At 34.5% G+C, this 15,672-nt stretch overlaps 1 protein-coding gene across 1 annotated transcript; it reads left to right on the forward strand.

Moving 5' to 3' along the window:
• The first annotated feature begins 370 nt into the window (after positions 1–370).
• On the forward strand, positions 371–1,303 carry LOC128647096 (olfactory receptor 6M1-like). Its single transcript, XM_053699911.1, has one exon. It carries the CDS (start codon positions 371–373, stop codon positions 1,301–1,303), a length of 933 nt encoding a protein of 310 aa, XP_053555886.1.
• The last annotated feature ends 14,369 nt before the right edge of the window (positions 1,304–15,672 follow it).

Consider the following 15,672-nt stretch of genomic DNA (forward strand, 5'->3'; position numbering starts at 1 on the left):
GCAAGAGTTAAACAAATAGTTATTTGCAAGCAACTGCAATAATAAAATGCATTACAGCATTTTTAGCACTTGTATATCCCTTTAATTTAAGCTCACCATTGCAACCTTTTAACATTAGCTAATGATTGTCCAGTATTTATTAAGTACATTTTGTGACAAATTACAATTACATTCATGTAAATAAAAGTATAAAACACTTATCTTTCTATTCTATTATAGCATCAAGTTTGCAGTGTATTTATTTTCTGCATTCCAGAACTGTATTAGTGTCACCGTTATTATTGTCCTAGAATGCTGCAATGAGATCTACAGATAAGTAGCCTCTGGCAGTGCCATTTGCCTATAACGCTAACAATCTCTCCAAATATTCATGGCTTTGGATGGAATAAATAGAACTTTAGTGACAGAATTTATTTTGTTGGGGTTTCCTTTCATTTCAGATGTGGCTTTTGTCTTTGTCTTTCTGGTGCTTCTGTCCTACCTCTTCACCATGGTTGGTAACCTCCTTATACTTGCCTTGGTCTCCTCTGATCACAGGCTGCAGAGCCCAATGTATTTCTTCCTTGGTAATTTGTCCTTTTTGGATGTTTGCTTTATAAATACTACAGTTCCAAAAATGCTTAGTGGTTTCTTACCTGGTGGGAAAACAATCTCACTGAATGGTTGCCTTGCACAATCCTTTAGCTTCTTTTTATTTGGAGTTGCCAACTTCCTTCTCCTTTCAGTGATGTCTTTTGACCGCTATGTGGCTATCTGCCATCCCTTGCATTACTCTGTGATCATGCACCAAAGGCTATGTATACAGCTAATGGTTGGTGTATGGCTGGTGTCATTTATTTGCATCCTTACTCCATCTGTAAGAATCATAAGTTTGAAATTTTGTTCTAGACTGGTCAACCACTTTTTCTGTGATGTGTTTCCAATGTTTATTAACTCTTGCACTGATACTACCTCAATCCAGTTGCTGGAAATCCTCATCTCATCATCAGTTCTTCTCAGTTCCCTTCTAGTCACCTTGATATCATATATTTATATTGTAAATTCCATATTAAAGATACCATCAACAGATGGAAGGAAGAAAGCATTGTCCACTTGCTCTTCCCATGCACTGGTTGTAACACTGGCATATGGCAGCTGTATTTTCACTTATGCAAAGCCAGCCAAGGGCCGTGCCACTGACTATGACAAGAAGGTTGCACTCCTGATCACTGTGGTTGTTCCTCTTCTTAATCCTTATATATACACCCTAAGAAACCAGAAGGTAAGAGAAATCCTCAGAACTAAACTGTTCATGAAGAAGTAAATCATTTAGTGCTAGAATATGAATAGAGCACAGTTTAGCATTCCCACTCGAGCGTAAACTTCGCTAGACAGAGGCTTTTTGCCAGTTTGCGCTTGTGTTACAAGTTGAAAGTAAAAAGTTTGTGTGCGAGCGAACACCCGTAGCGCGTTAAAAAAATATTGCGACTGCATTAAAGGTACATGAAAAACAAAATTGTTATTTCATGATTCAGACAGAGAATACAATTTTAAAAATGTTTCCAATTTACCTTTATTATCAAATTTGCTTTGTTCTTTTGTTATTCTTTGTTAAAGTGATATTTAGATAGGTAGCGTGCACGTCTGTAGCATTGCATGACTGGAAATAGTGCTGCCATCTAGTGCTCTTGTTAATGTATAACATTGTAGCTAATCTGCTGCCATTTAGTACTGAAGACATGTGCACACTCCGAAACTTACCTTCCTGTGCTTCAACAAGTAATACCAAGAAAACAAAGAAAATTTGATAATAGAAGTAAATTTGAAGTTATTTAAATTAGTATGTTCTATCTCAATCATGAAAGAATTTTTTTTGTTTTTATGTTCCTTTAATGTCTTCTCCCATAGACTTCAATAGAGCGAAACGGAAAAAACCCTAACATACTTGAGCGCTAACCCTACCAAGTTTATTCAAGTGTGCTCAACCCTACATGAATTAAGAATATTTCACATTCCAATGTTCTCCACATAGAATAATATGTTCTACATATATCTGATGATTGTTTGGTAAAATATATATCTATACCTCTATATATCTATATGGTTATATATCGTTATAGATATATACAGAAATATATAGGAATATCTATTTAAAAATACATAGAACATTTTGTACGGAACATTGGAATTTAAAATATTTACACTGCAAACACATTATTAAATATTAGTAGTTAATAAAAATGATTGTCAAGTATTTGACTGCAAAGGGCTCCAATGTACACACACACACACACATATATATATATATATATATATATATATATATATATAGTATATATTTATATATATATAAATAAAAATACATATGTATCTGTGTCTTTATGTGTTTTACTCTATATTTACTGTACATATTTAACATTCCAATTTTCTTCACTTACAGGATAATGTACTTTTTATTGTCTATAAATATTTCTATATACATTTATATATAACTATACCTGTATATCTTTTCCTATAGATATATAGGTATCAATATGTATTTCTTTCCAAAGGCAGGGAGAGTCCACGACTTTATTCTGTACTGTTGATAATATTAGCACCTGGCCACCAGGAGTAGGCAAAGACACCCCAGTCAAAGGCTTAAATGTCCCTCCCACTTCCCCCATCCCCCTAGTCATTCTTTGCCTTTCGTTACTAGAGGAGGATAGCAGAGAAGTGTCAGAAGATACGGATAGTCCTTTAATGGGTATTTTCCCTTCAAGCGAGGACTGGAGTTTGAAGTAATCATATAAACCTCTCAGTGAGAGTATTGATGAACGTTAGAGTCTGGAGATGCAGGGAAAGTTTTTCTGCGAATCGATCTAAACTATCTAACATCTCCTGGGTAATCAGTGTTAACGAGTTACACTGCTTGCCTTTTTATGTTATGGAACATATAGAGAGAGATATTACACCGATCCATATGTTTCAAGATCATATGATTCAAGACCATATCACAAATCATACCAGAATAAACATCATACCTCTGATTACTTTGATAAAGATCAGCATTCCAATTATCAAGAATCTAATCATGAAAACAGATCTAATAGGAATAATTCCCATAACCCACACACTGAGAATCTAAATAAATCATACAACTATAATCATAACTAGAGGGTACCCTTGCAAAATAGATTTTCACCATTACAAAATACACCCCGTTCTAACATGAACAGAACATATCCAAATAGGAGAAATTTTGATACCACCACTTTGGGAGCCACTACATCCGAGACACATTTTTTAGGAGAATCCCCCGCAAGAGCGGGGACCTCAAGAGAATTTATAGAACTAGCAAAACCACAAAGAAACCAACAAGGAAAAAGAAGACTAGAGGCAGAAGAGGGAGAGGAACCATTTAACAAAACACTAAAAAGATAGAAATAGATAAAAAAAAATGTTGGGAGTGTTCAATCTCAGTAAGATTACCTTAAGTGAAAACCAAGAAAAAGTACTGAACAAAGGTTTAACCTTTGCCCCCTCCTGTAAGCTCAATAAGTTCGAAATTCTTATCAATATTAATCAATATATTCAGAAGCTGACACTAAAAAGATATTTTTAAAAAATCCTATGCAAAATAAAATTACACATGATAGTTACAACAACATTCACACAAATTTGAGGGCCAAATCTACTTTCTTTCCAACACATGAAAAGAGTGAACATATTAAACTTTTTGAACAGAACATCAAAAAAGATTTAGAACTCTTGGATCAAACTAAACCAATTAGAAATAATCTCAATAAGAAAGAAATTCAAACATTAAAAGAATTACAGACTAATAAAGAAATAGTGGTGAAACCGGCTGATAAAGGTGGGGGTAAAGTTATAATGGATACCAGCGATTATATTGAGGAATCAAACAGACTATTACAAGACAAATCCACATATGTTAAACTTAAACAGAACCCTCTAAGACAACAAGAATATAAACTAGGAACTCTACTTAAAGATGCAAGGGATAAAGGCATTCTTAATAAATCTGAATTTGAATTCCTGTCTATACCATACCCTAAGACCACCACTTTTTACTTTTCACCGAAAGTTCACAAGCATTTGCAAAAACCTCTGGGCCATCCCATAATCTCAGGGATTGAGTCCCTTACATCAAATTTATCACAGTACGTAGATTACTTTCTACAAAAATATGTTATTACCTTACCAGCATATTTACGTGACTCCACACATTTTTTAAATCAGATTAAAAATCTAGATTGGCATGATAACTATGTCCTAGTAACATGTGATGTCAATTCACTATACACTAATATTTCACATCATATAGGACAAAAAGCTGTAAAAACATATCTTGATAGATATAAAGATTTACCCCTATAACAAAACAAATTTAAAAGTATTTTTACAGACTAAAGGTACCGCAATGGGCACAAGGTTCGCCCCCAGCTATGCTAATCTGTTTATGGGACACTTCGAAGAAGTAAACATTGCTGGAGTTCCCTGGGGGGCGAACCTTGTGCACTATTGTAGGTACATAGATGATATTTTTATTGTCTGGCGAGGAGACATTAAACTCTTAGATGCCTTCATGATAGATATGAATACCAATGAAATGGGTATATCTTTTACTCACGAATATAGCAGTCAAAAAATTCATTTTTTGAACATAGAACTGGAAATAATTGAAAACCAAATACACACTAAAACATATTTTAAAACAATTGATGCTAATAACTATATACACTTTGAGAGTTGCCATTTAAGTCAATGGAAATCTAATATTCCCAAAGGCCAAATCATGAGGATTAAAATAATTGCTCTTCAATGGATAGTTATCAATTACAATCCCAAATACTCACCACAAGATTCATAGAAAAAGGTTATGATCTTAAAACAAAAAAAACACAACAAGAAATTGCGAAGATAGATAGAGAGACACTCTTGAAACCCAAAAATAGACAAAAAGCCACTAATATACAAAATCATGATGATCTTTTAATACCATTCATTACTGACTTCAGTTCGCAACATTTTGAAAATTAAAAAAATTCTTAAAAGACACTGGCACCTGATCAAACAAGATCATATACTAGGAAATACAGTTAAGAATCAGTCAGAGATAATCTTTAGGAAGGCAAAAAACCTTAAAAATATATTCTACCCGAGTGAATATAAAGAGAATAGATAATAGACAGAGACATTAGGGGAAAGGAACTAGTTGGTTTCTATCCATGTAACACATGTAAATCATGTAAATTCAGTACCAAAATTAAAGAAATAAACTCACTCAATACTGAGTATGTCACTAGGATAAACCAATTGATTAGATGTTCAGATAAAAATATAAAATATTGTATCCAATGCTCATGTAACTTATTTTACTTCTGTCAAACTAGCAGGATGCTACGAGATAGAATACGTGAACATATTCTTAAAATAGAACATGAATCTATAGAAACTAATTTATATTCCCATTTTAAAGAAATACATTCAGGTAATCTGAAGGATTTTAAGTACTGTGGTATAAAAAAACTTTATCTAGGGGTAAGAGGTGGAAATATGAACACATTACTATCTAAAAAGGAAGCAGAACTCATATTTAATTTCAAAACCCTCTACCCCCTCAGTCAGAATTCCGAACTAGATCTTAGTTCACTTATCTAGGACGATTATTAGCCTTTGCTTTTATTTATAATTAAAGCTGTACCTTATAATGTATTTTTCATCATAATTATAATCTACCAACATTGATCTTAAATCATCTAAATAAGTTAATAAATAGCTCCCCCATGAATATACCTTACATTACCTCCTCTAAATATCTAAGTTAAGAATATGTATCTATAATAAATTATTTTGGCGCAATATTGGACTAAAGTTAATCAACTCTTTATGAGTTTATTTTATATCCATTATTAGAATTATATTTATTTTTATTTTCATCATTATTTTTATTAAATTTTTTGGATTATTATTATTATTTTTTTACATAAGTAATTTTCCTTTTTATATGGATTTTTATATCATTTTTTATATGCCTATTTTTTTATATGCCCACTATTTTATATGCTTTATTCCTATCATCACACTTTTCCATTTAGGACCCTGGTAACTTAATTTGCAAATGCACTTAATTCACACACGCACAAAATCTAAACACATATCTTCCCACTTTCTTATACATATTTATACAATAACACTCTAAAGGATGTTATAATTGCATCATAAGTTGTTATTACTAAGTGTGTTTGATTTTTTTCACAAATGTTATTGTATCATTGTTTATGTACAATCAAATTGAAAATAACGAGCATACATTGGCTGCTAAATCTAACCAATTAGGACACAGCACATGCTATTTAAACTTGATGAAGAATTTAGTGAGCATCTTAATAAAGGCCCAGGCGGCTGAAATGCGTTGATTTGCTCACACTGATAACAACTTTCAATTTGGTAAATACTGGTAGTAGGACAGGTACATCGAGCTATTTAAAGTTATTACGAATAGTCTCCATATGTGTAATTCCTGTCCCAGGATCTACTAACTTACCTAGTTGTTTTCCCTGAACGGATCTCACACAACGAGTTGAAAAAAACAATTTATCAGTTTTCTCACTTCTAATCCACTCGGCTTTGACCTTAACACCGGAACTAATTGGTGTTTGGACCATGAGGTATCGCCCAATTCAGTCTTGGCGCACAAACCCATACCCCAGTCCCAGCATCTATTTCAGATCATCTAAAATTTCCGAAAATACAGAGGCACATACTGCTAATATCTGGAATATTGAGAAACTTTGTGATCACCATCTGCTAAAGGTTAGCTGGAACGTTAAGCTCAGAGATAACCCGGAATCACCGGTCTATGAAATTTGTCCGGACCTTACTTTTGCTATTATCGTTTGGGACTTTTTAGTCTCTAATAAGGACTGCTTCCAAAAAGGGAAATAGATTTATATAAGGTACTTTTTAACACAGAGTGCCCATTTTTAATTGCTATATATATAACTGTACCAGCTCTTTTTAGTTTCAGCAGCTAGTCAATTTTATGTAACACCTGTATTGCAAATTTAAGATATACTCTTATTTTCTATTTGGATTATTTGTTATATATTTTGATGCCGGCATCTTATTTTAATATGTTTTAATAAATACCATTTGACTGTTATATTTGACACATTTTTATTTCACATTATTTCTTTTTAGATATAATCTATCTTACATAACTATAGCTATCATTCGTCACCACACATTGTATCCACCTTTGCTACACTTTATGTGCGTCTAGGATTAGACACATATATTGTGCGTCTAGAATTAGACACATACATATATATATATATATATATATATATATATATATACAGTATATATATTTGGTATCATTAAAGCAATCCCCTTTTTTCATGTTTCTCTAGCTCCACACACTACAGAGCATTATAGGTCACATATTTTCTTTAGAGTCATTTACACGCAGCTTCATATGCTTAGATGTCTTTAGCTTTTTTAGCGCTATCCCACTAATCTTTTTCCTTTATTAGTAAACACAGGTCCCTGTCAGAGCACCGCGGCATGGCTGTCACACTTGAGAGGCTGTGCCTGGTCCACAGCATAGATCCTGGAGGGTAAGTCTGCTTTATTTAAGATTTAGCAGGAGCTCCTATGGGTCACAGTGTGACACCTTTTAGCCTCTATAGGATCCGGGGTTAATATCTCATTAGTCTAGGAGATTATATTTGGAACAGTTTGGGGAGTTTGTGTACTGCTTTGTTCCCTACAGGAACACTTGTGAAGGGTTTGAGCTCAATTTAGACTGGGTACTTTCGGAAATGGAGCTTTTATCAAACAGGTTTCACTTTCGTTTTTGAAATTGCGCAGCTCCTAATAGCTTTGGGTGCTTTTCTCAAAGCAGGGGAGGTCCTTACTTGCGCACTACGTGATTGCGTCTAGCTACCGTTCTTTTATGATCCTCCTGCAAGGAACTCTGTCAATCCTATGGAGAGCGTTTTCACAGTTGGTCTGGGTCTAGGAGGTGGTAAATGCCCCAGCCACTGGGGTTATAAAATTGCCCCTCTATTTTTAAGACCGTTTTGTTTTTGTTTTTTTTACTTACTGTGGGATTACATCTCCAGCAATGGAGGACTTTGAGATCAACACTTTAGAGGGTTCTGTACCTTCTATATTAATTAATAATACCTGTCTATATTGTGAGGAAGCCTTGATTTGTCCACCTATTTTTTTCCAATTGCTTGGGTACCATTCTAAAGTCTAAGAAGGGAGCTAAATCTGTGAACCCCTCTAGCATAATTAGCCCCTCTGAGCTGTCCACCTCTCAGGACTCTGTGGTCCGGGAGATGCCTACCCTATTCCCTCAAACCATTTAACATGCAGTTCCCCACGGCACGCCTTGTATCTCTGAGAAACGCAAGATAAAGGTTAAAAATAGTCCTACTGAGTTGGATCTAATTTTCAATGGGATTTAGCCAGTATGTCTCAACTGTTTGAGGATGAGTTAACCTCTAGCATCAGAGGATGAACTTTCGGAGTTGGAGACTTCAACAGCTAAACCGCCTCCTTCTGAGAAGCCCTCCTTCAGATTTAAGATTGAGCATCTGCGTTATCTGCTTAAGGAGGTTTTGTCTACTCTAGAGGTTCCTGAAGCGAAGCTCCCTGAGGAACCTAAGCTTCCTAAATTAGACAGGGTCTATGAAGACAAGAAGGCCCTTCAGACTTTCCCTGTTACAGTTCGCATGGCGATCATTTTCATTATCAGTAGCGAATGGGAATGTATTGGAACTCCCTTCTCCCCTTCTTCAACTTTTAAGAAGTTATTCCCGGTTCCTGACTCTCAGTGTGGAGTTCCATCCCTAAGGTGGATGGAGCCATTTCAACGCTAGCTAAGCATACCACTATCCCTCTGGAAGATAGCTCTTCCTTTAGGGAACCTATGGACAAGAAGTTGGAAAGTTACCTGAGAAAAATGTTAGTAAAAATATCCGATCAGTGGAGAGGTATTAAGATCACTATATAAAAATGAATTTCTTTTTAGCACTTTAGCGAACACAAGCACTATTCACTACATCTTATACTGCTTTTCAATTAATAACCATATTTCTATAAATAAATTATGAACAAGGAATCATCTTTTTCTTTTATAAGTACATCTTCATTCTGTTAAAAACTGTCTACAGACCAAGATTAAATATTCTGACAACTCAAAATAAGTTAAATTAACGAATAATGTGGTCAAAAGCAGTGTAGTGTTCAAAACTTGTATTTACAAAAATTAAATAAAGATATCCTAGAGAGAAAATTAAGGAAAAAGAATAGAGATGAGCAGGAGTACTCATAAACAAACATAGAAGTAGTATATAATGAAGATATGATTGAAAATGAAGTATCTGTTTGGTATCGGTGACAACAACCAGGTTTATTCTGGCTATATGACTGTATACAAGTTTGAACACTACACTGCTTTTGACCACATTATTCGTTGATTGGCCTAAAATCGTTAAAATACGATTAACCATTTGGACTTAAGTTTCATTGGCAGTACTTTGTCTTATTGCATATGCACTTTTAAATTTTAACCACCAGTGGTTTTGTGATTGTCATAATCTTTTGTGTATATTTATGTATATTTATTCTCTACCCATTAAATACTATATATTGTAACATACTTTTTTATACTACTATTATTTTGCCAGTTATACAATTTTAATAATTTTACGTTTTAGGATTATATTGATAAGGATTAATTTATATATTTTTAAGGAAATTATTGCGTTTTTATACCTAGCTTTTTTAGCGCCACATCTATTATTCTTTCTGTCTATTGTGTTCTTTTATGAATTGCTTTCAGAGTGCAATGTGTTCTTTTATGAATTGCTTTCAGAGTGCAATTCTTGTTTGGTGTGTGCAGGTATTTCCAGTATCAAGAAGTTTATTATTTTGATTTTGTATACACATAACAGTTATAGTGAACAACAACTAAGTTGTGCAAAAAATAAATAAAGAGATTATTATTATAATCTTCATTGTGAACAATAATACATATTCTATTATATAAATAACAGAGAATATGTAAGAAGGGTGGAATGTTTACTGGATGAAAGAATGAAAACAAAGTATCTTTGCTTCTAACATCATGAGAACTTCTATACATATATCTATTGATATGATTTTACATATTGCTTCATTACATTATATGACAAGTTATAAGCACACATTGTAGTTGCTATTGTCATTCATTCCATATGATTTAACACAATTTAATAAATGAATCCATTTGTACTCCATTCTTAATAATGTTTGTTCTATGTTTCCTCCCCTGATTCCAAGGGTTGCTTGTTGCAATACTGCAAATTTCATAATTTAATCATTACTGCTACGGATATTATAACAGTGTCTGGCGACACTGGTAATAATTTTTCCTTTTTCTAAATCCTTTTTGGCATTGCGGATATTTCTATTGTGTTCTAATCTTGTTCTGACTTGTCTTGTCGTCATTCCGACATAGAACAGGTCACACGGACACTGTAGTACATATATAACTCCAATGGAAGTGCAGGAAAAATGTGATGTTAACGTGTTTTCTACCATATTTGTCTTGTATATATTTCCATTTTATTACTTTTGGGCATGTGCTGCATGTGCCACGTGGAAACATACCAGGAGATTTGCTTATCTTTTTTGGTGTTTGAATATAGTGACTTGTGACTAACATGTCTTTAAGGTTTTTAAGCCTTTTATAGCCTATTGAAACTTGGTTGCCTATTTGACTGGCTAGGAGAGGGTCATTTTGTAAAATATGCCAATTGTTGTTAATTATCTCAATAACTTGTTTCATTTGAGGATTAAAAGTGGTAATACGTCTAGTGACATTTTCTGACTTTCTTTCACGGGGTTGTAACAATTTTTTTAGTTCCATATTAGTGCCTGTGAGTGTGCCCGTTTTACAGATTGGTTGCTATAACCTCTTTCTTTTAATCTGTTGGATAGTTTAACTGCCTCCTGTCTGTACTCTGTAGTATTAGAACAGTTACGTCTCAGTCATATAAACTCTCCTTTGGGAATGGCTCTAAGAGTGCTAGGAGCATGAGCACTGGTGTGATGTAGTAAGGTGTTGGTAGCAGTTGCTTTTCTATACATCGAAGTGCTAATTTGTCCAGTCTCGTTTTTATTAATTTCCAAATCTAGGAAATTGATTTTGTAGTAACTGTGCTCATATGTTAATCTTAGATTGAGATTGTTGGTATTTAGAATATTCATAAATTCTTTTAGAGTATCTAGAGTGCCTTCCCAGATTAACAGCACATCATCTATAAAGCGAATCCACAAAGGGATGTGCTGTGTATAGATATCGTTATCTGCCATGAAAACAGTCTTGCTCTCCCACCGTCTAAGGAATAAGTTAGCATATGTTGGGGCACATGCCGTGCCCATGGCCGTGCCCTGTGTTTGCAAATAAAAAGAATCTTTAAAAGTAAAATAAATGTGATTTAGGACAAAATGCAATAATTATATTGTAAAAGAATTGTGCATATCACTCTGATTAGATGATAAGAAATAGGAAATAGCCTGTTCCCCCAATTTGTGTTGGATACTGGTATATAAAGACTCAACATCAGCTGTCACCAAAATAGACTCACTAATAAAAGTTACATTTTCCAGTTTTTGTAAGACTTCCATTGTATCCTTCATAAGAAGGTAATGTATAAAGATACTCTCTCAATCTTTGATCGATATACTGACTGGCTTTCTCAGTTAAGCTGTTATTACCAGAGACAATTGGTCGCCCTGGAGGTTTTTGGATATCTTTATGAATTTTTGGAATGAGGTAAAAAGTGGCTCTAGTTGGATGTGATTGTATCAAAAATTGTTTTTCAGATGTGTTTATAGCTTCATCTTTGAAAGCATCCACAATAATTTTCTTATATTTATCGAGGTACATCTGTGTGGGATTTGCAAACAGCTTTATATAGCATTGTATATTGTTAAGTTGTTTCATAGCTTCATCCAAATACATTTCTTTCTGCCATAATACCACGTTTCCACCCTTGTCAGAAGATTTAATGAGAGTATCATCCCATGATTGAATTTCTTTTAGTGGCTTGTTCTCTGACACTGATGAATTCAATGTGGACCAATGCTGGGGTAGTTGTTCTATTTGGTGACATACTGTTTGATTGAACACTGATATTTCAGGGGATAGGCTATTAGGAAGTACATATTTGGATTTATTTCGAATTTGTTCTCACCAATTGCCATCAGGGCAAGTTTCTGTATTATTATCAAGTGAAAGTTCCTGTAGGTCTTTGAGGACTGATTGGTCAGATATGATCCAATCATCACCTAATTCTTTTTTAGCATACAGTTTTTTTAATAACAATTTTCTAGTAAAGAGATGTACATCTTTCACTAGTTCAAACTTATTTACATTTTTAGTAGGACAGAAACGTAACCCTTTAGAGAGAATTGTAATATGGTCAGGATTGAGAATGTTGTGTGAGGTTTATCACTTTCAAGTGCCCATCCGGATCTTGGAGAATGGGCTTGGTTGTCTCTTTTTGGTTTCCCTGGATGGTGAGGCTTGATTTTTGCGTTTGCTTGGCCTGGATTGTTGTGGTGTTATGTTTGTTGTAGTTACTAGGGCTGTTTGTGGGGTTTGCCCTAAAAAAGAGGAGGATGCAGAAGAGGTGGTAGACATAGTACTATTTTTAATTGCCAGCATTTATGATCTGGTATAGGTTCTGTGCTGAGTGTTGTTGTCTGAATTTGCACTATCTATTGATGTATCAGATTCTGAGACTTCAAATTCACTTTAGTTAAACTGTATTGGGTTTTGTGGTCTATTAGTGTTATAAGTACAATTATTATATTTTCTCTGCCACTTGTACACTCTTTTGTTAATATAATCACCTTGATCTCTTTCATATTTTTGTTTTTTATTTGATATCAGCTCATTTTCCAGTTTGTCAAGTTCATCTTGATATTGTTTATATAGAACATTACATTTTTCTAAATGTTCAAAAGATTTCAAAATGTAATTTTGCTTTTGTAATGTTTCTTCCAATAGTTCAATCTCATCTTGATCTGATTCAATTAGAATCTGAATTAATGTAAGTGAACAAGTAGTAAGTGTTTTTTCCCACCTGTCTATACAGGGAGTGCAGAATTATTAGGCAAGTTGTATTTTTGAGGATTCATTTTATTATTGAACAACAACCATGTTCTCAATGAACCCAAAAAACTCATTAATATCAAAGCTGAATAGTTTTGGAAGTAGTTTTTAGTTTGTTTTTAGTTTTAGCTATTTTAGGGGGATATCTGTGTGTGCAGGTGACTATTACTGTGCATAATTATTAGGTAACTTAACAAAAAACAAATATATACCCATTTCAATTATTTATTTTTACCAGTGAAACCAATATAACATCTCAACATTCACAAATATACATTTCTGACATTCAAAAACAAAACAAAAACAAATCAGTGACCAATATAGCCACCTTTCTTTGCAAGGACACTCAAAAGCCTGCCATCCATGAATTCTGTCAGTGTTTTGATCTGTTCACCATCAACATTGCGTGCAGCAGCAACCACAGCCTCCCAGACACTGTTGAGAGAGGTGTACTGTTTTCCCTCCTTGTAAATCTCACATTTGATGATGGACCACAGGTTCTCAATGGGGTTTAGATCAGGTGAACAAGGAGGCCATGTCATTAGATTTTCTTCTTTTATACCCTTTCTTGCCAGCCACGCTGTGGAGTACTTGGACGCGTGTGATGGAGCATTGTCCTGCATGAAAATCATGTTTTTCTTGAAGGATGCAGACTTCTTCCTGTACCACTGCTTGAAGAAGGTGTCTTCCAGAAACTGGCAGTAGGACTGGGAGTTGAGCTTGACTCCACCCTCAACCCAAAAAGGCCCCACAAGCTCATCTTTGATGATACCAGCCCAAACCAGTACTCCACCTCCACCTTGCTGGCGTCTGAGTCGGACTGGAGCTCTCTGCCCTTTACCAATCCAGCCACGGGCCCATCCATCTGGCCCATCAAGACTCACTCTCATTTCATCAGTCCATAAAACCTTAGAAAAATCAGTCTTGAGATATTTCTTGGCCCAGTCTTGACGTTTTAGCTTGTGTGTCTTGTTCAGTGGTGGTCGTCTTTCAGCCTTTCTTACCTTGGCCATGTCTCTGAGTATTGCACACCTTGTGCTTTTGGGCACTCCAGTGATGTTGCAGCTCTGAAATATGGCCAAACTGGTGGCAAGTGGCATCTTGGCAGCTGCACGCTTGACTTTTCTCAGTTCATGGGCAGTTATTTTGCGCCTTGGTTTTTCCACACGCTTCTTGCGACCCTGTTGACTATTTTGAATGAAACGCTTGATTGTTCGATGATCACGCTTCAGAAGCTTTGCAATTTTAAGAGTGCTGCATCCCTCTGCAAGATATCTCACTATTTGTGACTTTTCTGAGCCTGTCAAGTCCTTCTTTTGACCAATTTTGCCAAAGGAAAGGAAGTTGCCTAATAATTATGCACACCTGATATAGGGTGTTGATGTCATTAGACCACACCCCTTCTCATTACAGAGATGCACATCACCTAATATGCTTAATTGGTAGCAGGCTTTCGAGCCTATACAGCTTGGAGTAAGACAACATGCATAAAGAGGAGGATGTGGTCAAAATACTCATTTGCCTAATAATTCTGCACTCCCTGTATATTCCTGTTTTTTAAGTTCATATGCTGGGAACATTTTTATCCTTAACCCTCTTGGTATCATGTTATCCTGTTGATATCTTTTGAAAAAATGTAAATTCCACCAACGTTTAGAGTGTTTGTATAAATTTGTATGTGATTGGCATAATAGATTATTTATTTGATCCTCTCCTATACTGTCAGGTGTATCATTAGGTGCATTGAATAAAGAATTTAATTCTGTTAGTCTTTTTTGCTGTCTGGCCAGCAGGTCATTCTGTAGATTCATTATTTATTTCAAAATACGTTTATAACTTAGACTACAAGAGTCTAAATTAATAGAAACCTAGAGTATTCCTAGTATTATACAATCTTTGAAAAAAGAGAAAGAGACTAATATATATAATACATTTCTACTTATTCACCTTGTCAGAGAGATCTATGGGTGATAATAAGTAGTAGTACTTTAAGCAATAATTCAATTTAAGAAAATATGAGTAGAGATCACAAAAGAATGGGTAAGCTCAAAAAAGATTTTCTTTTATGTACTATCAGTAAATACCTGGATCAAGGTTTATTAAAATGTAACTTTTAATTGGATTATTAATTTTAAAAAAACAGCAAAAAAAGTTTTAAGAGCTGCTTGTTGCTCAGACACACACACACTTAAAAACACACCACCAGTGTAAAATAAGGCGTGTGTCACACAAGGCAGTGATAGGCTGATTCCGGTGTGCCTTTCACCAATTATGAACAAGATTCATAATATGTAAACACAGTGGGCGTCTCAGCAAAACGGCACGTATAATATGCGGATCTAGCAAATAATCACAAGTGGTGATTATAAATTACAATTGGTTTTTGAATATATACTCATAATTCCTAATCAGTAGCTGCAAAATAAGGTATAGATGCTATTTTTCTTTGCAATGAATATTTAGGCGACGTGACATCATAACATTCTTGACTGACATCTCTGGTAGCCTAT

Source organism: Bombina bombina, chromosome 2, assembly GCF_027579735.1.
Source record: "Bombina bombina isolate aBomBom1 chromosome 2, aBomBom1.pri, whole genome shotgun sequence".
Lineage (NCBI taxonomy): Eukaryota > Metazoa > Chordata > Amphibia > Anura > Bombinatoridae > Bombina > Bombina bombina.

Excerpts from the sequence above, each read along its gene's own strand:
- LOC128647096 (XM_053699911.1), top strand. The coding sequence starts at position 371 with ATGGCTTTGGATGGAATAAATAGAACTTTAGTGACAGAATTTATTTTG.